Source organism: Anopheles ziemanni, chromosome 3 (genome assembly GCF_943734765.1).
Source record: "Anopheles ziemanni chromosome 3, idAnoZiCoDA_A2_x.2, whole genome shotgun sequence".
NCBI lineage: Eukaryota > Metazoa > Arthropoda > Insecta > Diptera > Culicidae > Anopheles > Anopheles ziemanni.
In genome coordinates this window covers 6,875,358-6,897,669 of record NC_080706.1, presented here as the reverse complement: position 1 = coordinate 6,897,669, position 22,312 = coordinate 6,875,358, and the positions used below count along the sequence as shown (strand labels likewise).

At 49.8% G+C, this 22,312-nt stretch overlaps 1 protein-coding gene across 1 annotated transcript in view; it reads right to left on the bottom strand.

Annotated features, from left to right (window-relative positions):
- The window catches only part of LOC131288323 (uncharacterized protein DDB_G0283357-like), a 35,305-nt gene that overhangs the window by 4,613 nt on the left and 8,380 nt on the right, over positions 1 to 22,312 (bottom strand). The window contains exons 2-4 of the mRNA XM_058317446.1: positions 21,441 to 21,534; positions 17,842 to 17,923; positions 4,001 to 5,071 (exon numbers count right to left, since the gene is read on the bottom strand). Of these exons, the coding sequence (XP_058173429.1) occupies positions 4,001 to 5,071; positions 17,842 to 17,923; positions 21,441 to 21,534 (1,247 nt within the window). The remainder of the gene's footprint in view (positions 1 to 4,000; positions 5,072 to 17,841; positions 17,924 to 21,440; positions 21,535 to 22,312) is intronic.

The following is a 22,312-nucleotide window of genomic DNA, read 5'->3' as shown; positions in this document are numbered from 1 at the left end:
TCCGTGACGGAAAAGTGAGCTTGGCTCGAGACGGAAAAACCTTTTGGTCGGGCGTGCGTTACGGAACTTTTTGGTGGAGGCGCCCCGGCGTCACAACAAACGAAATCAAATCTCCCCCAGCCCGCTCATACACATTCAAGCGTAGATAAAATGGCGCTGCATGGATCACTTCTTTCCGACGAACGAAACCGACCAAAAAAAAAAACAAACAACCTCCCAAAAATGAAAACAAAAACATCCATCTGCAATCCGTTGTTTTGTTGTGGATTTTGGGTTTTCCTCAAGCATTCGCTTCCCTTTTCTCTCTTTCTTATTCTTTCCCCCTCCCTCTCTCTGTGACTCGCCTTAGCTTAAGCTGCCAAACGAAATCGAGAAGATGTCGTAACCAAATCTCAGCTCGCACGCGCACGAGTCACAACAGTGGCACCGACACCATTTTGGATTTCGGTTGTTTTCCTTCGCCGTCCGTTCGGGGTTCAATGGCCTCTCGCTAATCGAGACCCTTCCCCTCATTTCCTCCACCGGCCACCAGAAGGCAAAGAATGGAGCTTTGCTAACTTCCAAAATCCCCGCAAACGCCAAACAATATCCTACCGCGTTCAATTGTAGCTGCATAAGATCTTTGATGAACCATCGACAAAGCTAATATTTTGCGCTTACGTTAGGAGAAACTGCGGGTCGAAATGTTTAATCAATGTTTTCCATCGCATTTGCAGCCGAGGAGTTTGACCGGAATCTAATTCCAAAGCGCCTCCACCGACATTGTGTGGCACCATCTGGCGGACCTGGCAGACTTCTAATTATGTAAACAATAGGCAGCATACGATCAACAGGCATGTGATCAAGCATAGCAATCTGAATGCCGAGTGGGTTCGAAAATGAACCACGAGGAGTAGGAAAAAAAAACATCCCAAACTAAATAAATCAACAGTGGTTGCCTCAAACCTTTCCCGGTTTCGCCTCTCGGAACACTTGTGGTTCCAAACCGTCCCGATCATCCCCGCCCCAGCCACCCCCTTCAACATACATATGTGTGTGTATGGGGTATAGAAGAAGAGCAAAAAAGTGAAAGTTGCCGAAAAATACGCCGCCTCATAAACCCCTCCCTTCCCCCATCGGAGCAGCCTCGTCTTACCGGTTATGAGCGACACAAAAGTGTAAGATCAAAATAAAGATCGTTTGCTGATCGCTAAGCTCCAAAACGAAAAAAAAAATGCTACCAGCAAGTGGCACACTCACATGCACGGGATGGAAACGGATCTTCACAGGCTCACACCGTGCCAGCTCCCTTGCAACAGTGCTCGATGGAGTCTCACTGATGTGTGGACACCGAACGTGCACGTATTCGAATGCGGGACAACGACACCATTTGTGGCAGGTAGTAGTAGATGCAGTATGGTTGTAGTAGGAGTATGAGTAACGGGTGACAATAGATATTTGTAGTACACCCGGTTTAGAGAAAAAAAGGGGTGGTGTAGTTATGGCCCGAACCAGAAGGACGTGCGGTCGTACGCGTTGCATAACGCCACCGTAGTCTCACTCATTTTCGTCAACATTAAGGCGAAACCCCGCGGGGACAACCCTTTCCTAATGCCCATTCTTCGTGCATTCTTCTGCGCTTCTTTATCAGCAAACAACGGGCGGTGGACTTTGAACCGACCCCTAGGATATCGCGTAAGCGCCAACAAACCGTGGCCCATTGTTAGCTTTCCTCTCAGTCACCTTTTTAGGGGTAGATGAATTTTTGTTATGTTTCGCTCCCGTCGGAAAGATCACATCGCTATTCTTTACGAAAACGTGCGAACGAAAGTGAAACCCGAATTTAAAATAGACAACAACAACAACAAAAAAAGATGGCGCGGAAATTTACCATTTCATGAGCTTGTGGTCAGCCGCGACAAACACCCTTCCCGCAGCGCGACCCTTAACGCAAATCCCACCCCTTCTGGGCCTTAGGGTGAGCAATGCATCATGAAAGCCGCACCGTTTGTCACCTGCATCATAAAACGGCCGACCCATTCAGACTGCTGCAGAAGAAGCGGCGCTCTATCGGCGGAAGGTTCGGCGGAAACTGTTTGACGATCTCGGAGTCCCCCTCCCTCTCTCCCTCCCCTCAGTTGGAGTTGGACGAACTCCACTTGAGAAGTATGTCACGTACGTCAGGGTGAAAGCGAACGCTGTGGTTCAGAATCGAACCCATGGTGGGGGCTAGGGGAAGGAGAGGTTCGGTTGGTTCGGAAGTGGTGGTCGAAGCGCGAAAATATTTATTTTTCTCCCATCCGCCTCTCTGCTGAAGCTATTAATAAACCTTTTCCCCGCAGCCCCCAGTCGACTTCGGACGCCGTAAGTCATCGGAGGCGATAGGCGACGAACCGACGGTTGCCTGTGTGTTGTTATGCAAATGAGCACCGTTTTCCAGCGTTTCGCACTGGGTGTGTGTGTGTGTGCCCGCGATGATTTCTTTTTAACTTTCTTCCCGAATCCTGTCGGGCGTAGTCTAGGAAGAGATTCACTTTTTCGGTGACGAAATAGAAAACACCTTTCGGTGATATGTTTTTTCTTTTCGAAAAACCAAGCGATCTTAACGTACATCGTTACCCCCATCCATCGATGACTCCACCCAAGCGAGATTGATCAAATCCGACCACCTTTCGAATTTATTCCGTTCGGCAGGTTGACGCCTCTCCCCTTGAGAGGTCGTTGCGCAATGCACGACGCAGACCGAGAAACGGCTCCCCAAAAGCGTTGGCCACACATTGTTCCTGCCTGCCATTCCAGGGCATCGCAACGCAAAGGATAGGCAAACCAAACAGGTCGTTGCACCCTGGAGGACGTGCAACTGTTTCTAATTCACTTTCCATTCCGGCTTCCCCGGAAGTGTCTGGTTGGGCGTTAGATGGAAAACGCCGCGAATACGGTGCTGCAGGGATCAACTATTGCTCACCGTTACTTAACTTCAGCATTTTAGGAAATAAGCCCCCGGAGTGGCCAACTATTCGAATGGAATAAATGATTGAAATGTTGTCAAAAACGGTCTAGAGCACCCGAATTGAATAAAAACAAACCCCCTTCTACATGCGCGATTGGGTAATGTATGATCGCGTGATCTACACGACACGGATCGCTGTGAGGGAGAAACCCCAAAAGACAGCCGAATCATCGCCGCCGAGATGATGACAATCCAAGAATGTGTGAACCGACCGCTCAAACGGGACAAGGTTACGTGAGCGAAAATGGTGGTTGAAGACAATTTTCGGACAATCGTCAACTCATCTAAAATCGACGGGCAATCAAACACACGTACCCACACCACCGGAGGAGGCCCGAGTTCGAAGGTAAGATCTATCTAGGGTGGCGTATTCCGCGAACATTTTTAACATTGTCAAGGATCACCGGGAGAGGGAAGCTCTCGGCGCGGTGACGCAAGAACCAACCCCGATCGACGGTGTTCTACGCCGGTGATCGGGGTGCGAACGTATACGTCTCGTATTGTGTTGTCGACCATGTTGGGTCGTTAGGATCCTTCACCGGTACCACCGTAAACCCGCTCGATGCCGAGCGTCCTTCAGCGTGTCGTGGATGTGAAGTTTTTGGAAAGTCGTTTGCCAAATAATCCTACCCATTAGACGCGAGCCATTGGAGTACAATCAGCTGTTGTTGATTAGTTGATTAGTGGCATAGCCTCTGAAATGGGACCTGTGAAGCCAGTTTTGGACTTGATCGGTTTGCTGACCAGCGTTAGGACTACCAGGTGTTGGGGATCTAATACCTCGAAAAAGAGTATTTGAGGTTCCAAAGTCTCTAACACATCGACGATTTGAAGTAGGGATAGACCTTTGTCATTTTGCCTATCGTCTTCTTTTCGGAATAATGAATCAGGTTCCTCCAATATACTAACCATTAGAACTTCATCAGCTAAAGTATTTTGTAGGAATTCTGAAACTGTCGCTAGAGTTTCTACTACGACTCCTCCAAATTTTCCCCAACTCCCATTCCTTACCTGATCGATATTGTGATGCTCGTTCATCTGATGGAGTAACTTCTGGTTCAAGCTCTTCAGATGGCTGTTGCCACCGTCGTAGAGGCTTCCCCGCTCGGCAAAGTCGTCGTAGTCCGTGTCGCGGTCCGTGCTACTTAGGGCGCTGCTGTTACTATGCAGCGTACCGTTCGTGTGGCTGTTGGCCGCCGCCAGCAGGGCGCTGAAGTCGGCCGCCGGCCCGTTCGACATCTTGCGGCCCATCTCCGGCCCGCACGGTCCGTTCACCGGCCCGCCGCCACTCATGTGGCTCGTCGGACTGCTGTTGAGGCTGCTGGCTTCGTCCCGGCCGGAACTGTTGCTGCTGGTGCTGGTCGTGCTGAGCGAGCTGACACCGCTCGTCGTCGTCGTCAGGTGGCTGCCGCCCGGGCTCAGGTTCAGCGACTCCATCAGCTTGTGCTTGCTCTCGAGGGACGCGTTGTGGCCACCGGTGCCATTGCTGGCGTTGCTGCCATTGCTGCTGCCGGTGTTGTTGCCGCCGTTGTTGCCGCCACTGTTGGCACTGTTGTTGCTATTGTTGTTGTTGCTACTGTGATTGTTGTTGTTATTGTTGTTATTGTTGTTGTTGTTGTGGTGGTTGTTGTTGTTCTTCTCCTTGCGGCCTCCACCGCCACCGCCGCCTCCGCCCCCGCCGCTGCCGGCACGCGTGATCTCCTGGATCTGGCTGAGGACGATCTCCCGCTTGAACTGGTCGAACTTCGACTCGCCGTGCTCGTCGCCGATGATGTCGGAGATGTCCAGCATGCTGCCCCCGCTGTGGCCGTGCGTGGCGATCAGCTCGTTCTTGATCTTGTGTTGACTAGCGGCGTTGGCTGCGGCTGCCGAGGCGGCTGCGGCGGCTGCGATGGCGGCGGCCGCCGTCGAGTTCATGATCTCATCGTCGAACTGCGCGTCGTCCAGCGTGTCCGAGTCGAAGCGCTTGGTGGACGAGAACAGGCGCAGCGTCGGATCGTTCACCTGGTCGCTGAAGTACACGTCCATCAGGTTGAAGAAGGGCCACTCGCGCCTCTTCGGTTCCTCCGACATCTTGATCGCCTGCAGTCAAATAAAGCAAGAAATTGAAAGATCAGTTAAGTAGCTAGCGCTAAACGAGAACACCACCGCTCCCCTTCCCCCGGAGCCCATTCTGACACCGATTCTCCCACCACGACCACTGCTTGACCTTTCCTCCAAATACTGGCCCGAAATGGGCCTCCGACGACTTCGTGGAACTATTCCCACTCGCCCAAAGAGACCCCGTTCCCATTCTTGCGCTGCGAAGCGTCCGACAGTGCGGGGCCCGAAACGGACGTGCGCAGTCGGTCAACCAACGGCACACGGCCGAAGCCAACGGTGTATGCGGTGCAGAAGATTACCACCAGTGACCCAGTTCCCGAGTTGTTCCGACACCGTGGCGAAAGCAACGGACGCAACCAAGCAAGCGAGCCGAGCGCGGCAAGTAACGAAACCGCAAACCGAAACGAGGCTACAAGAATTTCTCCCGGTTCTTGCCTGCGCCAGCCAGCGCGCGCAGGCAGCTCTCCGGGATGCCTGGGGAAGTCGTGGAGGTGGGGATGCGCAAGCCTCATTACCCGCTTGCTGCACCTCCCGCATCGTTCTACCGGATGGTCCGGGCACAGCCAACCAGCAGAACTCGCGCCGTAACCACTGGTGCCGGTGCACAGTGCCTTTCCGGTTTGAGGTTATGTTGGCTGATGGGATAATGATGCGCTGCTGGTTCGCTTGTTTGCGATACATCTCATTGGCCGGAGTACCAACAACCGTGTCCTACTTTGCCTCTGCCCCGGGCCGTTCTATGGGACCCTCCCACCGAACGAGAAAAACTAGGAACATGCCCTTCTTCTTCCGTCACTTCCTATTTCCATTTCTCTTCCTCGCTCACCTCACAACTTGAAGCTCATCGTTCTCGTCGCTCGTTGGGAAAGAAAGACAATTGAAAACTAAACCTCGAAGATCCACCGCTTTTATCGCCGCAGCTCTCGGTGTCTTCTTGAGCTTTAGGCTTCTCCCCAACTCTGCAACGGAGAGGCAGCGACGAAAGCTCACCTTCATAGACCCCGTAATTCCAAATCCCAACTCCGATCCCACAGAAATTGGGTCAAACCCGTCCGGGAAGAATAGTGCTGAGAACTCTCCGTGAACGATCGTTCCCTTCTGCCGAACCACTCGCCTCGCCTCCAGCTCGGGTGGCATTAGATCTCCGCCGGGAAATGGGTCGATTAAGGGGGGCCCAGCAGTCATTTTTTCGGGCTGCCCTTTCGCGCCGAGCCTCACTACGCGGCGATCCATCATCATTCATCTTCCTGAGTGGGGTCGCGATCCCCTTCTTCCCGGGGTGAAAACTATGACCGATGAAGATGGGTTTCGGATCTCTGTTGCCTGCTTGCTCTGGTCTACATCGAGGGTGTTTTGTGTGTGTGGGGCGCTTCCTTCCGAGGCCTTTGTTTGGAGTGAATACTATTTATAATCTTACATTATTGGACTACAAATGAGGCGCTGGCCTACTTCTAAGGCTTCCGGAGGTAAATCAATCGTCCTTTTGTTCAACGAAGAGTGGCGCAGCTTGTCTTCCTACGTGGTACTAAATCAAATACACCGTAGGAGATTTATTTCGATCGCGTTTCACAAACGGAGGATCCTTGACTCCTAAGAACCGTCCGTTGTTGCTCCGGAAAACAACGGACCGTCAATCGGTGGTGCTATGAAATGATGAAAGTCCGACACACTTTTGGACGTCGCAGACCGACCTGTGCTATGGTTAACAAGCGTGAACAACATTCGCCCCCGCCTTGAAGCATCGCTGATATCCGAGCACGAGAGCAAAACAACAACAACCGAAGCGCACACACTGCATTGCCCAACGTTTCGGTAAAATCAAATGGAAGCCTACTTGTCAGCTTCTTCTTGCCCGTTCGGATGGTGGCATCATTTTATCACCCAAATCATCACGTAAATCGACACACTCTCGCGCCGCGGCACACCCGCACATCTTCTTGGCACATCGCGAGCGGGGAGGGTCGTGACCCCATCCGCCTCGAAATCGCATTCCTTCTGAAGCAGAACAGCGCCGATGTGCGCCGGCTGATAATGAAGCGGGCGAAGGTGATCGGGTGGCACCCGAAAAATCCTCCAATCGAAACGGAGCGGCCGGGGTCTCATGAAAATGCATCAGGCCGCGCTAGGGTGAACATCCAACGCGAACATCGGTGGTCAACGGGGCGCGCCAAATGTAACCGCCGCCGCCGACCGCCAGATGCTTCTGCCACGCACCGTAGAATCGCACCGAGGTGCCCTAATCTTGCGGTGCGCTCCTCCGTGCGGTGATTACTCACCTCATCCTAACGACGGCCAATCAGACAATCACCGCCGAAAAACGCACCCCCGGCAGCATCTTTCGGGGCGAGTGAAAGTGGCACCCAAAGCTTTTGGGCAGAGTCTTTTCCACTTGCTTTTCCTGCTTCCTCTGCCCATCGCGCTGCTATTTGCTCCGTTACGAGTTGGGGCTGGGCACCGGACCGCATAGGCCACCGGAGATAGGCAGTTTCGAAATCAGAACGCACCGTTAAGCAGATGGCAGACGGTTTTCGGAGTGGCCCAGAAAGCAACATTCGGAGAAAAAAAAAAAAATAGAAACAATGCTGCGGGAAAACCGCTCGCCCGCGGGCCGAAGATTTAAATCTATATTTTCTTCGAATCGTTCGAGTCTCCAGCGGTCGAAAGTGCCGATTTTCCTTAGTGCCTTTCTCTCTAGGGCGCGAGAAGCGGAAGGAAATGAAACACAAAATGCGATTAACTTCTGACTCCAACTGTTGCTTTATAACTTTTTGTTTCCCACACACACTCTCCCCTCGATCTGGCCGTACCGAACAAATTCCGTCCCATGAAAGTATGAAGCAGGCCACTAAACAATATGAAAGAAGCTAAAGCTGTCGGCCAGTTTTGGAAAGTTTCAGCATACCACTCTACGGTGGTGACACTGCGACGCCATCTTCCATTCCCGAACTTCTGGACCTGACGTGCTTGCGTGTAAACCAGTAAACGGTCAGATCGCCAAAGTTTGAGCAACGAATGCCACCTTGCCGTCCCGTTTGCGGACTGACGGTGGCCTGAAAGTGAAACTCGCGTCTTTAACACTTTCTAATCAATCGATAGCGCAGGGCCCCGGACTTGGCTTAGCACGCCAGCGACCGATGCCGATCTGACTCCAGTCGCCAGCCAGGAGAAAGTGTCAATGAACAAAGAAACCCAACCCGACAACCCGGCCAGCCGCCGGTGGAACGACCGCCATTTTTCCCGGAGGTTTACCGTCCGATGTGTATCGACAGGCGTATGATAAATGGCATGTCAGTGCGAACGGTGAAACAGGTGATGATGACTGCACTTGCGAATTGCTTGGGTAAGAGATCTTGTTCAATACTTGGCTTGATGTGAGCTTGAGACATCAAATTTCTCTTGGTACTTTTCCTTTATGCTCACAAGGAATAGTTTCTAAGATTGCAAAAATAAAAATGTATTTCATACTACTTTAATGCTGCTTGCTTTCTTTTGGTTCAACTCCCCTTTTAACTCTTCTAGAGCTGAAGACTATGAAATGCAATGTATTGATTGCAATGTAGTGATTTTTGCAAAAAGAAATAGTATAAATTCTGAAATTAAGCCATTTCTTGCACACTTCTCGTTTGGCAGAATTTTTTATTTTCCAAGATCGCAAAAGAAATCAATTTAATTTTAAATACCATCTACACTGTTTCTTATGCTGTCAGTCTTATGCTCTACAAGTCTTGCCTCCCCAGTAGGCGTGTGAGAGAAAAAAAGAAAACCACACGAAAACAAGAACAAACCGATAAATAAAACAAAACATGAACCATTCGTGTACCGTTCCTCCCGTGCCGATGTGGGTCACCGAAAAGGAAGCGATCGTATTCGTAATGAAGACGAAGTTTCCCATCGCCAACCACACGCGATCAGCTGGTGACGCATGGGGTGGGTGGGAAGGGGAGATCGCGAAAGAAATCTTCCCGACAACCCGTCATCCCGATTCGATTCGATCCGATTCTTAGTAGGCACGGCTCTCGCACCTCACCAACACGCCGGCGCAAAATAAAAAAGGCCGAACGTCGAGAACGCCGTTAGCCCAAGAAGGCACGCGCGTCTCTAGATCTAACGAAACGGCGAAGGCCAAGCAGTAGGACGGCGACGACGCCGTGTACACTTGGCGCGCGCGCTCCAAAGTCAAGGCTCTTGCTTGGCCGGTGGAAGAAGGGAAGGGCAGCGAGGCACACCGTTAGTGTAACCGGCTTCGGCAGGCGGAGGGGGCAAGACGGAAAAGAATGAAGAATGAAGAGAACAAAACAGAACACGCGAAAGTAGGTTAAACGTAAAAGCTAACGGTTCTTAACCGGTCCGGTGCGTAAGCGGGTCTTGAGAAACGGCGGACCATCTCGCGCAAGAAGTCTCGGAGAGAACGAGAGAGAGAGAAGGGCAGAGAGAGAGAGAGAGTGAGAAAAAGGAAATGTACTTCGTGGATTGGGGTTGAGAATCCAAGCCAGTTCTCGCAGCTCCTTCGGCTGTAAGAAGCTTTGATGCTGCGGTGGAGCAATGGAGCTCCAAGAAGAGAGAAGACTGCCTCCTTCTTTTCAAAGCGATGAGAACATTGGACACTCTCCATTCCGAAGAGAACGAAATCCGCGGTTCTCCGAAAAGAAAGCTTTCTTGGCTTTAAGCAATCAGCCGGTGAAGGGAACCGTTGGGGAAACAGGTGACGACGGGTGGATCAGACCGTTTGGCTTATTTTTTGTCTCGTTCTAAGACACGTTCCAGCATCACGCACCCCGACTCGGAAGCTCCGTTTCCCGGGGGTAGACGATGCGGTGCGTCAGCGTTCGGCAAAACGAGAACACCCCGTCGGCGGACGGAACTCGCGCGGCATATAACGGAGAATCCCCCCGCCTCGATCGCACACACATCGAACGCGCACTAAGGGTGGCTCTAGTTTTTTTCTTTTTTTCTTTTCTTTTCGCCCTTTTTTCCAAGCGTCTTGTGCTTCTACGTGCTTAGCTTGCGTGTTTTTTGCGCGAGCCGTGGACATTGCGTTTATGGTGGAAAGATTTTTTCGTTTGTTCGTGATCGCTGACTATTTTTTCAAAATCCCTCCAGCTTTCCCAGTTGCGGTGCGTATTTTGGGAAAATGGAGCACCTCACCGCACAACATTTCTTTTTTATTTCCTGAGCAGCCCAGTTTTAAGCCCACGATTCTTCAGAGCGTTTTTTTTCTCACGAGAAGTGCAAACAGCGCGCAAAGGGAACTACCAAGGGCACGGTGGTGAGATTGTGATGCTTAATTTGGGCATAGAATTTTGAAAACTTTGCCGAAAACATTTTTTAACCTCCCCTTGGCAACTCAAAATTTTGTGTGTTGCCCCGTTAGGTTTTGCAAGGGGTTTTTGTTCGTCTTGAAACCAAGTTTACTTTTGCTGTGTGTTTCAGTTTTTCAGCCAGAAAAACTAACAACCTTTTCAAGGTTCCGTCAGCGACGACGGTAAGAAGGCAATATTTTCGGACCGTTTGCTAAAAAGTTCACCACTGGAAACAAAAACAATGGTGACAACAGAATGCAAACTAAAAAGAATCCAAGCATGCACGAAGGGCAAAGACCGTCCAGTGGAACGTTCAGAAAATCAAATTTGAGCCCCAAAAATAGCGCCCAGTGGAGGAGTATGATTGAAATGCTTAAGCACTCCGGCAAAGCTGCATTCGTAACTCAAGTTGGAAAAACTCCGAAACCGAACCGTGTACCTCAAAAGGAAAAACACTTTCATCGACCGGTGTGAGGCGAGCGCAGGTGCGGTAAGAAAATGTTTATGGTTTGCACGGTCGATAAAAGCATCGTGCCTACCCTGCGCCTCAGCCGCAACCCACCGGACCTTTGCCGGCCAAGGGATGCGCGGGGATGAGGGCAGAGCCGATCGGCTCGAATCGAGGGTGAAAAGATGGTGGCGCCGTAGAGTGGCGCTTTCCAAAAGAAGATGGTGGTTTGGATGTTTTTCCACCCGGGGCGGATTAACGTATGCGCGCGGAAAGGTAACAAAAAGAAGATAATCTATATCCACTTTCGCAGATGCGCCCGATGTGGACGCTGATCATAATGATTACGAGCCCTCGCCAGTAGCTCGTTGCATAAACAAACAAATAGCATCGCACAAAAACGCGTTTCGAACGAGGAAGAAACATCGATTCCGATTATGATTTTTCTCCATCAAATTTCAACCGACCTTTTTGAGGCACCGGGGGAAAATAATCAAACCTCAAGACGGAGAAGGGTTTTGCAAACGCTTCCGCTTTCCGGCGAGAAGTGGGCTGCTATATGCCGTACGGTGAGCGATAAAAGTTATAATTAGCGACGCAACATCGCCACTCCCGGGCAGCCGGAACTACCGGAACGTGCCTATCGTCGCTGCACGGGCCCGATGGAACATCTGTCCCGTGGACTTCTCGATTACAACGAGCGATAGTTAATGCTCCAGACTCCGACTACGCAACGAGGCGCTCTGGTACGTTATCGAATGCCTACTAATGTTGGTACACTAGCACGTTTTCCCTTCACCGGCCCCATTATCAACGCCATCCAGCGAGCGATAGAACTTAAAACGTTCCCTATCAAAGAACGACGATGGCGATCGGCGAGATACCGGGCCCCAAATGGCATCGGAACATGCGACACTTTGTCCCGTGTCAAACGGTGAACCAGAAACGACACTTAGCGGGTGCGTTCCGCGAACCCTTTTGGCTCCCGTACCAGATGCCCGCCAGGGGAGAACTAGCGAGGACGTCCGTTAGAAACATCCGAGTCGAAGCAGACACCACTCACCTGGGTGAAGTAGTACGATTCTATCTAACATCGGGACAGGTAGTGAAAAGATGGAAAAGACGTCTTCCGATTTCGACGAACGATTGGTAATTTTCTACACCCGAAAACAACAACGTCAGACATGCTGTATGTATGTCGGGCGTACGATATAGGGTCAAAACAAATAGGGTACATCACTCAACCAGTGGGTGCTATCGATGTTTGTTGCTCCCCAACCCTCTTACTTTATTGCCCCTGCCAACCGGAAACAATTTCGCTACATTAAGCATCTTCTAACGTTTAATCTCGCCAACTGGGTTCAACACCTCAACCGAACCCCGTTTGGTATGCTCCGATTTCCGTCCGGAAGGCAAACATTAGGTTGGAAGAAAGCAGCCTCACCACGAAGCAAGCGTAGGGTTTGGTAAACGTTAAACAAAACCTCGACACGAAAATCAGCGTGCTACATTAATCTACTTCGATGCCCGTTAGTTTCAGGCCAGCACGCGAGGTTTGCGTACACAGTTTCTAGCTTTTGAGAAAGCAGGTGAACCACTCACAGGCCACATGCAACCTTAAAAGTCGGGAACGCTTTTAAGAAGACAGCGGACGTTACCAGCGAAATACAGGAAGAGGGTCATAAAACCATGTTTTAGGTTATAGAGTAGGCAATGCTTTCACAGAAGTCAAGGAATACTCATCACAATGAACTATACAACTTTTCGGATGGGCTTTGAGGAAGACATTCTCACGATTTGATAAGCTAGAGTTAAGCTCGTTGCTCATCTAGAGGTAACGTTCAAGAACCGACCTCAGCTATTCGTGGAAAAAAGAAACGATACTAAATGATCATCTGACAGCAAACCCAACCCTTCATTTATCTCTGATGCAGCAAAACCCAAACGATCTATTGTGAACTATTCTATGCGTTCAGAATTGACCGTAAGCTACCAGGGAAAAATCCTTTACCACAGCTACAATTCCTAGGTAGGAACACAGTAGATGCTAACTTTGAAGCCTGATCTTTACTTAGTTATTCACTCGCCTACGCAACTGCCAGATCGAAGAAAACTCCTCGTCTGAAAGCGACCCTCTCGATACGCGGAGACAAAACCCATGCAGGAAGTTTTCCATTCCATTTCCATCCACTCCAGCTTCTTTGCGCCCGCGAAAGAGTAAACGTGCCAGGTAATGTACCAGTTGCTGAAGCTGACGGCATTCTTCGACTCGGGCAAGCTGGGAGACAGCGGGGTGTAAAAGGGCCGGAGTTGGCGGGAGAATCCGTTACTTTAGAATAGGCTTCCTGGAACACATGCTGCTTCGCTTGCCCGTTTGACCTACTCTCGTAACGCTTGGGTGACGCGACGTCGACCAAACGACTGAGGATGGACTCCCGAAGGCAGGCGCGTTCGGTGAGAGTTCCGAGTCTAGGTCCGGACGACTGGTCCGGCGGTCCCGTGGGGAAGGGGGTTTGTGAGAACCAAACCGGAGAACGCGCGAATCCCCAAAAGGGCCCAACGGCTTAGAACTGGACCTGTGCTGGACGCTCGACGCTGTTAGTTTTATTGGATCTCTCATTCTCCGTTCGCTCCACCGGTTTCAGGTACACGTGTTCATCGAAGCACGTGATTCTGCTGTTCCCGAACCCGTTACGACCGTAACAAGCAACAGAAGTCTGTGCGTAGAGCGAGGATAGCGAGCCGATAGGGAATCGTCAATGTACACAGCATAGCCCGGGACCTGCAGTTCCAGTATCTCAAGGCCTCCGGGAATTCTGATGTTTCGAATAACGCTCTACCTCAACGATTGAAGTATGGAAACAAATATCTAACTAGAAATTCTTAACCTCAAGCAGGATTTCCTTTTTCGGGACAAGACAGCTGAAGCCCTGACGGCTTCAAATTCTAGCTCGTCATCGTTCGGACCTCACGATACGAACGAGGCCCATGGATGTGCAGATTCCATCCCGATGACACGCTTGGATGGAACTGTTACTATTCAACCGTTCTGTTTTTGCTTCTTTTGCAGACAAACGGTAGTTCTGGTAGGACCGCAAGTGCGGGAAGGTCCGAGAGCTTCATATAACGTTCGGCTGGACGCAATCAAACCGTGACGCAAACGGTACCTTCCGAGCAGGCTTCATCGCAAACGACCGTTGATCGAACATAGATTGCACAGCACGACCGTTTTGTTAGAAATAAAACAATCCAAATCTCTGGTTCATATTCTTACACGATTTAGAGATGGTTTCCGACCAATAAGTTTATATGTTTTGGTTTGAATATAAATCAAAATCGTTTTTAAGCTGTTACAGTTTAGAACAATTAATGTCAACGCTAATTATAACTAGATTTTATATAATGATTAAATTTGCTTACAAGATGATTCGAACCCATTTTAAGTGATATGACTCATACACACATCCCGTGGATGCTGCAGATTATGCTGAAGAGGTTTAAATTCCCCCCCGGTCCCTGCCGCCAGAACTCCACGAAACACGAAGCGGAAACATAGCACGAAAGCTCATCAGCATGCCCCAGAATCGAGATGGATTGTAAGGCAAAAGAAGGTCTAGCAGAAGCCCCACATACAACGCGCACACATACAGCGCACCGTGGGTTGGGAGGGTGAAAAAAAGGCCAGCAAAATCCCACCACTTTGGCAGCGCGCAGCGATGGGAAAAGCGGTTCAGCTCTCTTCTTTATCCGAAACGGATTAATTCTGCGCTTTCTCCTCCTCCTAACATCGACCTTTACGATCTTGCCCCCGTCGATCGCCGGCACCACCAACACCACCACACTGCGCCAGCCCACCACGGTGTCTTGATGATCTTTTATGTCGTCAGGCAGGGCCGCATGCTCCTCTAGAAACTAGGAAGCGCAGATGGAGCCCATTCCAGACGGCGGCCCCCAAAAGCTTCTCCTCTCACGCGAACACTTGGCTTACCGCGGTGTCGCATACACACGGACGGTATGTGTGCCTGCAGCAGGCAACCGCACAGCTGTGGAGCCACTACTTACATGTATGTATGTGTGTGTTTGTATGTGAGAAATGGAAGGCATCCGCGAGCAAAAGCGGGGGGTTCACATTAAAAAAAAGCTTTCTTTTTCTCTGCTTTCTTCTGCTGCTTTCTATTTCCACTTGAATTCTTTCTTCAGGCTCAGCTTTCGTTGGGCATTCATTTCTATGCTGTTCCTCGCTGCTCGCTTCTGCCAGCTTAGTATAGTTTTTTTACTCGTTAATGTTGTACCAATCCTCTTTTTTTCCTCCGCTAGCAACATGCCTTTTTCTCCTAATCTTGTACGCGAAGCCCACACATCGGCAGGAACTTTGAGTGGTTTCTTCAAACACATATATTTTCTCCAGAAGTGGCAGATGCTCGAGTACGTTGCTCGCCTACGACCCTAGGACTGTGTGTTTATCAGATTTTAGCGTTGGTTCGGTTTTAAATTAATTGCATTTAACTTCCCTTTAACACAACCTACTGGTCTCGCTCTCTTTTTCCTTGTGCTTTCGCAATTTATTCTCATCCTTTTTTCCAAGGGTGCGGCGATGGACGATCTTGCTTTTCTGCGAAAATTCTTTCCTTCCTTCATTTATTGTCTCTTCCTTTCGGTTCCTTTGGAACGGTTGGCACTAATTTTCAGTGCCATTCTACCGCCGACGTCGATTCCATGCTAGATTCTAATCAACACATAGCTTCCCCACCGAAACGCAAACGGGGAATGTTTTTAATTGCTCACGCACTTCCACTCGTGTGGTATGTAAACCTATGCTCGAGCTGCCCCAATCGTGAGGACGTGAATAATGGGTTCAATTTGAAGCCCAGCTGCCGGTTTGTAAAAAACAAAAATACACCCGAAGCTCAAGGAACACGGGAAGAACGTGCGTAGCCCTAAGCCGCCTAACGCCGGTCGCCTAACTGTTCTTCAGTTCTTTTGCCTCGGTAGGCTCTGGAGCGCTGCGCTAGACGTGTTCGGACCGGACGCGCACGGACTACGCTTTATGTAATTATATTGCTAAAGTGTGTTTTATTTCAGCCCCTATTAATTATTAATTTCATTTCAAGCTTCCACTTCCGAAAATGTACAGCTAGGCGGGCGTGCCGCTCGCGATCAGCTGACGCGTCGGAGGCAAAGTTACTCGAGCGATTGTACCGTTCGATGTAGTACGCATTTAAAAGAGGGGTTTCCGAATTTGATAGAGGGAAACTGATGGAAGCAAAAATAAATCGAGCAAGATTGAAGAGCAGAATAATGTTGTCAAAAAAAACCATATTATAATATAGAAAGAATTCCATTATCTAGCTTTTTCATAAACCGTATATTGGGGACATTCCGATCCGAAGCTTCTCGTAATGTTTTTGAACACATCCACATGGGACGTGTAACGCCGTTTCAAATACAAAATAAATGCCGTGCCAGATACCCTTTTCCCTGGACCTGCACCGGGCAAGCCGGGGAGTTGGGGGCCAGCTACGTTTCCTGGTAACCTACATTAACTTCTCGTTGACCGAGTCGGGCCCGGCCTGGAGAGCAGAATGAAGTATCCAGCATCGCTCGGTACCGGGGCCGATGCAAAGCAGAACGAAAACTAACCTACAAAACAGACGCCCCAACGATCGAGAGAACGGCGATGCTGGGGATGCTCCTCCCGTTGGGGCAATCTTCTCCCGGCGATCTTTAGTGCTTGGGGTCTTGTCTAGATGGGCCATCGTCACCAGGAAGGGTGCAGATCTCACACGGTACCGTTCTTCTTTCTCCGTTTCACCGGATCTACCGTTTTGTGCTGGCCCCGACCACCAGAGCAACTTGGCGAGATTTCCTCTCTTTCTCCCGCTCTTGTGTGTTTTATTTTTGTTTTGCTTTGCCTCCACAAGAAACAATAAGAAAAAGGGGTTGAAGCGTCCAGCGGAAAGAATGTTAGCAGGGTTTGTGCTGCTGAGACGCGCTGCACGTGTAGCGACGGAGTGTACCGAAAAAGTAGGACACGGCACGAAAGTACCCGACAATTTCTCCGCGCCATGCACGCGATCATCCCCCTCGGATGTTCATCCCCTTGAGCTTGAATCGGGACAGGTTCTCCCTCTCTCTGGGAGGGTTGACCAGAAGGGAACGTAACCGTAGTCATAACCAATGCGAGCGAGCGAACCGACCCATAACCTTCACGATCGAGTGTAAGGAATCTCCCGCGGCCACTGCGATGCTTCGGAGGTCTCCAAGGTCTAGTGTTCTCTTTGTCTCGCTCTCTCTCTCCCTCTTTATCGCCGCCTCGTGGCCACTTTGAATTCGTTCGGGGTGTTTCAATTAAGGAATTTCAATTACTTCCAGCGCGAACGAGCGAAGTGCTGTGCACGGTTTGCATCGAGCACGCAAGAAAGATGATGACCAAATCTTGGGATCGCTCACGTCATCCGAGCCACAGCAAGCGAGATGAAGAAGGCGATGATCATGACAACGGGCCGGATGAATTCAACAATAAACGAATCGCATCAGAGAAAGCGCAATATGAAGATTCTGCCATCCCGCATTCTTCGCCTGCGGCGATGGACTTATTATTAAACAAAGGAATGACCATCCCTCCTTTGCCTTTTGCAATTAAGCTACGCAACAAAGGCGCCTGACGAAAGAAAAATTGAATTTTTCTGGCTCACGACGTGTTTTATGAAGGCGTGTCTTCTCAAATTCCTCAGAGTAAGAGACCAAATAATAAGATAAAAATGATTTAACCAACATTTTTCTGTTGGATTTTATTGAAAAATATAATAGAAGTTTTCCATCCTGCAAATCTTCTTTTTTCTAAACCTCAAAATGGCATCCAACTCATTCGTGCCCCAGAGAAAGAAGTCACTGTGGAATGCTACTTTCCCAAAATACAAACGAAACCCCGTAAGCACGAGCTCCAGCACGATGCTCCAGCTGCTATCCATCCGGCCCGAACAGAAAACCAAACAACTCACCTTGTACTCCTGCAGCAGATTGTTCCATTTTTTAATGATTTTCGAAATCGGTAAAGGCACGCTGAGTTCTCGTTCCACCACGCTGCAAAAGAGAAAGAATGAATAGCTTGGTGAATAAGGGCGAGTATGACTGATGGTAAACAAAACAGAGCAACAAGCAAAACATGATAAAACAGGTAAGATATGAACACCAGCTCGCGTGTGGGAATCGCCAGCAAAAGAAGACCACAGCGGCAGGAAAAAAAAAGAACGAACGCTGGGAAATTGTTCACTTTCGCCCGAGCAGCGCCATCTTGGGTTGGATGGATGATGATTTAACGATCGAGAAAACCAAAACGGCAAGCAGTGTGGGACGGCCTGCTATCAATCTCTGAAGCGTACTTCCCTCCCGAGCCGAGGGGGAAGGTGGCACGGTGTGGTATTTTCGTGCAGCAGCTGTAACGATTTTTCGATTTAAAAATAACAAATTTTTGCGAACGAACCTCGATGCTCGAATGCGCAGAAGTTTGCTCGGAAACGTGGGGAGCGGTGTGAGCACGTGTGGAAAAAGTAGAAAGTGAAACCCCCCTCCGGCGTCGATCTTCTTCGCAGTCGTCTTTGTGCTTTCCTCTCTCCCTCCCCCCCCCCTCCCCTCACCACAGTGGCATCCATCTCCGGCTGTGGACATGGTCAGTGGCACGCCAATGTTTTCATCGCTAATTATCAGCCCGATCGGGGGCCGGGTTCGTCGCTTCAGTCCAACCCGAGTCGTTCGATCCTTTGCGCGGTGTTTACCACCGCACTAACACACTAGCACCCGGGCTGGCTGACACTACTAGTAGCAGCCTCTAATGTCTCTAATGTTGTGCCCTCCCAACCACCGTCTTGCCTGCCTCTCGCCATTCCTCTCTCTCTCTCCCTCCCATACCGTGCTTCGATCGTTGATCGTTTTCAAGTATGTTGTTTTATGTTTGCTTCTTTTGAATTAACCCCTCCCCCACGTCGGACCGTTCCCGCACCGATGGACGGATGGACATCGCAAATGATCGCTGCTAGATTTCTTGCGGCTCGAACCTCCACGACCTTGCCGGAATGTCGGAGCGACCAACCGGCGGAATGGGCTTCTCGATTAGTGCCCGCCTCGTAGTTGTGTGCGCGCGCGCGTGTACGGGTGGCCACCGGATCCGGCCACACCGATCGGACTGGGAACTTTCACCGGACTACCTGCTAGCTTAGAAGCAGCTCGCCCCGTTCGGCACGCTTCCATTACTGCCCGGATTTCTCGGCCGAAGTTTTCCATCGTATGATGGGCATAAGTGACATCCCAGAAGCCTCATGCGATCGATGTAAGCTCGGTGCAATAACCTGCCATCGCGTCGGCACTTTGTAGCCTCAGGTCATCTGTAGATCGCTACTCAAGCTACTATTTCTACGTCCGCTTGATTTATCGAGAAGAAGAAATCCAATCAGATTAAATTTTGTCTCAGCGCGTAACACCTGTTCCTATGTTGTACTGAACCTCACATCAGTATTCAAAATTGCCATCTTTCACTCGTTCAAAACGAAACCAAGGGCAAGTAATGTCGCTTAAACCAAGCGAGTGATACCTCAACGATGATGAATGACAGAAGCGCTGGAAGGAATCAAGGCGAAAGCAACACAAACAGATCGCATCAAGCATCCACCAGCATCGGTCGGAGGAGATCAACGGGCGGCAAAGATTTGCATAGTGTGCGCCAACGGACGCGCAACCCTTGATTGTTGTCGTCGTCGTCGTTTTCGCCAGGAGTCGCGACCGTTCCGTTTATTTATCGCATCCTCTTCTTCTTCGCACCCGTCGCACAATATGGTGGTGGTCTGACGGATTGCACTGTTGACTTTGTTCCTTCACCATTCAGCCCCCTCCCCCGCTGCAGACCACTTGTTTTCTTCTTTGCTTACCCTTTCTTCTGCTCCCTACATTCCAGCATACCACCGTGCCCCGTTTGTTAACATAATTCTGCACTCATATATGCTCGACGATCATTAGCTCCGTGTGTTTGTGTGTATGTGTACGTGACTGTGTGACTGCGCGAGTTTGCTTTACTTCTTCATTATCATTTTCTGCCTCTTCCGATATTAACTCCTCCTGCGTTCGGTTGTTTTGTCTGCGAATGTTTGTTGCGAATTTCACTTTTATCGCTTTCGGCTCAGTTTGCATCAGTTACTTTGCGCTTCGTTTTGTTTCTTTTTTTCTCTCCCTCTCTATCTTTCCTTCATTCCCTTTTTCCCCTTTCTACATTCTTCGCCATTTTGCGAACCCGCCATGCTGCTTACCACCATGCTGAGTATGCTGAAAGTGAGATTAGAAGACTTTGACTTTGCCCGTTCGTTTGGTCGCGTTACCATTCTTCTACTTTGTGGCTTCTTTTGTCTATGATGCGGATGCCGGAGCCGTCTTGCGCGAGCTTAATCATCCACCGGTGGGGACAAGTTTTATGTTCCGGCCGTGCGGTTTCTTTCTGAGGGAAACTTTCCAAAATGGGACGGAGAAAAAATAAGAGTCTGCCGCAAACATGCTCTCAAGCATGATGAATAGAGAGCTTGGCATGCGCAAAGATAGGTTTGAATCTAATCTTGAAAGGTTTGAGTCTAATCTTTGAAAATCTCAATTTCGAACAGTTTACAGAGATGGAAGATTGCAAATAGACTTTTTTTCTGGGCGTTTGGCTTAAACCCTTCATCATTTAAAATTTTCCACTCAAAAAACTCTACAAATGTCTTAGACTTCTTTTTCATCTAATTTTTCTTTTTCATTAGACTAATAAATGGAGAAAATAAATGTAAACGGAAACGCAGCTCATCCGAAAACATCTGATTCTGTGGCCGGAAAAAGGCATAAACAGGTATAGCATTACACGAACATAATGTTCGCTAAATAGAGCTGGCCCAGAAAACCAAATCCAATGCATAAAAAAGATGGAAATACGAATAGATCTCAAGCTAGGGAACTAAAAAACGCTTTAAAGAAATTCGCCGTTTGTTCAATTGTGGCCCAAAAATGGGAAAATTAAACGAAAAAAAAAGAGAAATAGCCCCATCCATCGCTAATTGATCGAGCCCTCGGCGCAGAACAGTCGGTCGGCATCGTCCGCTAACTAAACACGGATCCCGGCCCTGAAACAATGAACGAAACGAACGAAGGCCGAAATGGAGAAACAGAAAATTCCATCAAATCGCACCCCTCGGGGAACGGGGCGGAAAAGTCGCATCTACCGTTTTCTTTCCAAACCCCTCGCGCGCACCACATTTTCCATATTCGAGCTGCGTGCTGCGCGGTGATCTACTTCATCGTTCGTGGCCCCTAGGAAGAATCGTTAATACCGGTTAAGAAGTCGCTCGCTCCAGCAAACACACCCTTTTTCCTAACGGGTGGAATTTTGGTGGCTAACGGGCATATTAAAACGAACGGTATCGACAGTATGCGGAGAAACGAAATGAAATATATGTGTATTCCCAATAACGTCTGAACTATTTCCAGGCGTTCCCTTTGCGCTCCCCTTCTTTCCTTCCTCGGTGTGCCGCAGGTGGCCAAAGCAGTGGCAGGTTTTTCTCCCACCCGGTTTTGGTTCTATACTTACGCCCAGGCATATTTTGACGCGTTGCGCTTTCCGGTGAACAGGGGCGAGAGCTCCGCACGCAGACGGATCAGAGTCTTAACTTTATCGGCTTCCCCTGTGAAGAGAAAAATGGAAAGTAAAATTAGATGATTTTTCATAAAAGGCAAAATATGTTTGCAAGATATCTCCCGTTTGAATATGGCCAGTAGAACTCGTGCACATTATCTGATTTTTCATGTCAAAAGTACTTTCCCTTGGATAGCGAGTGAAACCTGTCCTACCCTCTAAGCCGATTCCGCAGACCGCACCGGTCCGGTAGAACAACTATCCGCTGTTCCGGAGAACGGAGACGGAACCAAACAAGACGGTGGACGGTACGTGGGGCAAAACTTTCACCCGAAAGTGTGTGTGCATTGGCAATAAACTGCTGGGTGTGACATCGTCCACCATTCGCTAAGACGGAAGGTACGCGCGAGGCGCAGTTCGCTCGTAAAAACGTAACGAGAACATCCCGGACCCGGTCTGCCAAAGCCGGAGCCTTGCTTTTGCCGTGAGGGAGAAAGTTTCTTCCAGCGCGCCCCGCAGTGTAGAGAACGCCTGCGAAAGAGACTTCAACCGAGCGCGAACGAGCGCCAGGAGACGAACCCCACGCGACGCTCCAGGCGCTGGTGCATCCTTCGGATAGAGCATGCCGGACGAGGCAGAAGGGACAAACAAAAATGTCAGATTACGGCGCTCCCCTCACAAGCTCCCCTACCACCACTCCCACCGAGCGTCTCGAGAACCGAAGAAAGCGATGCCAAATTTAGGTTAGTCTTGTGCGTGGACATGCTCAAACCAGGATGACTGACGTTGCATGCGAGCCGTCCCCCGGAGGTTACATGCACCTGTTT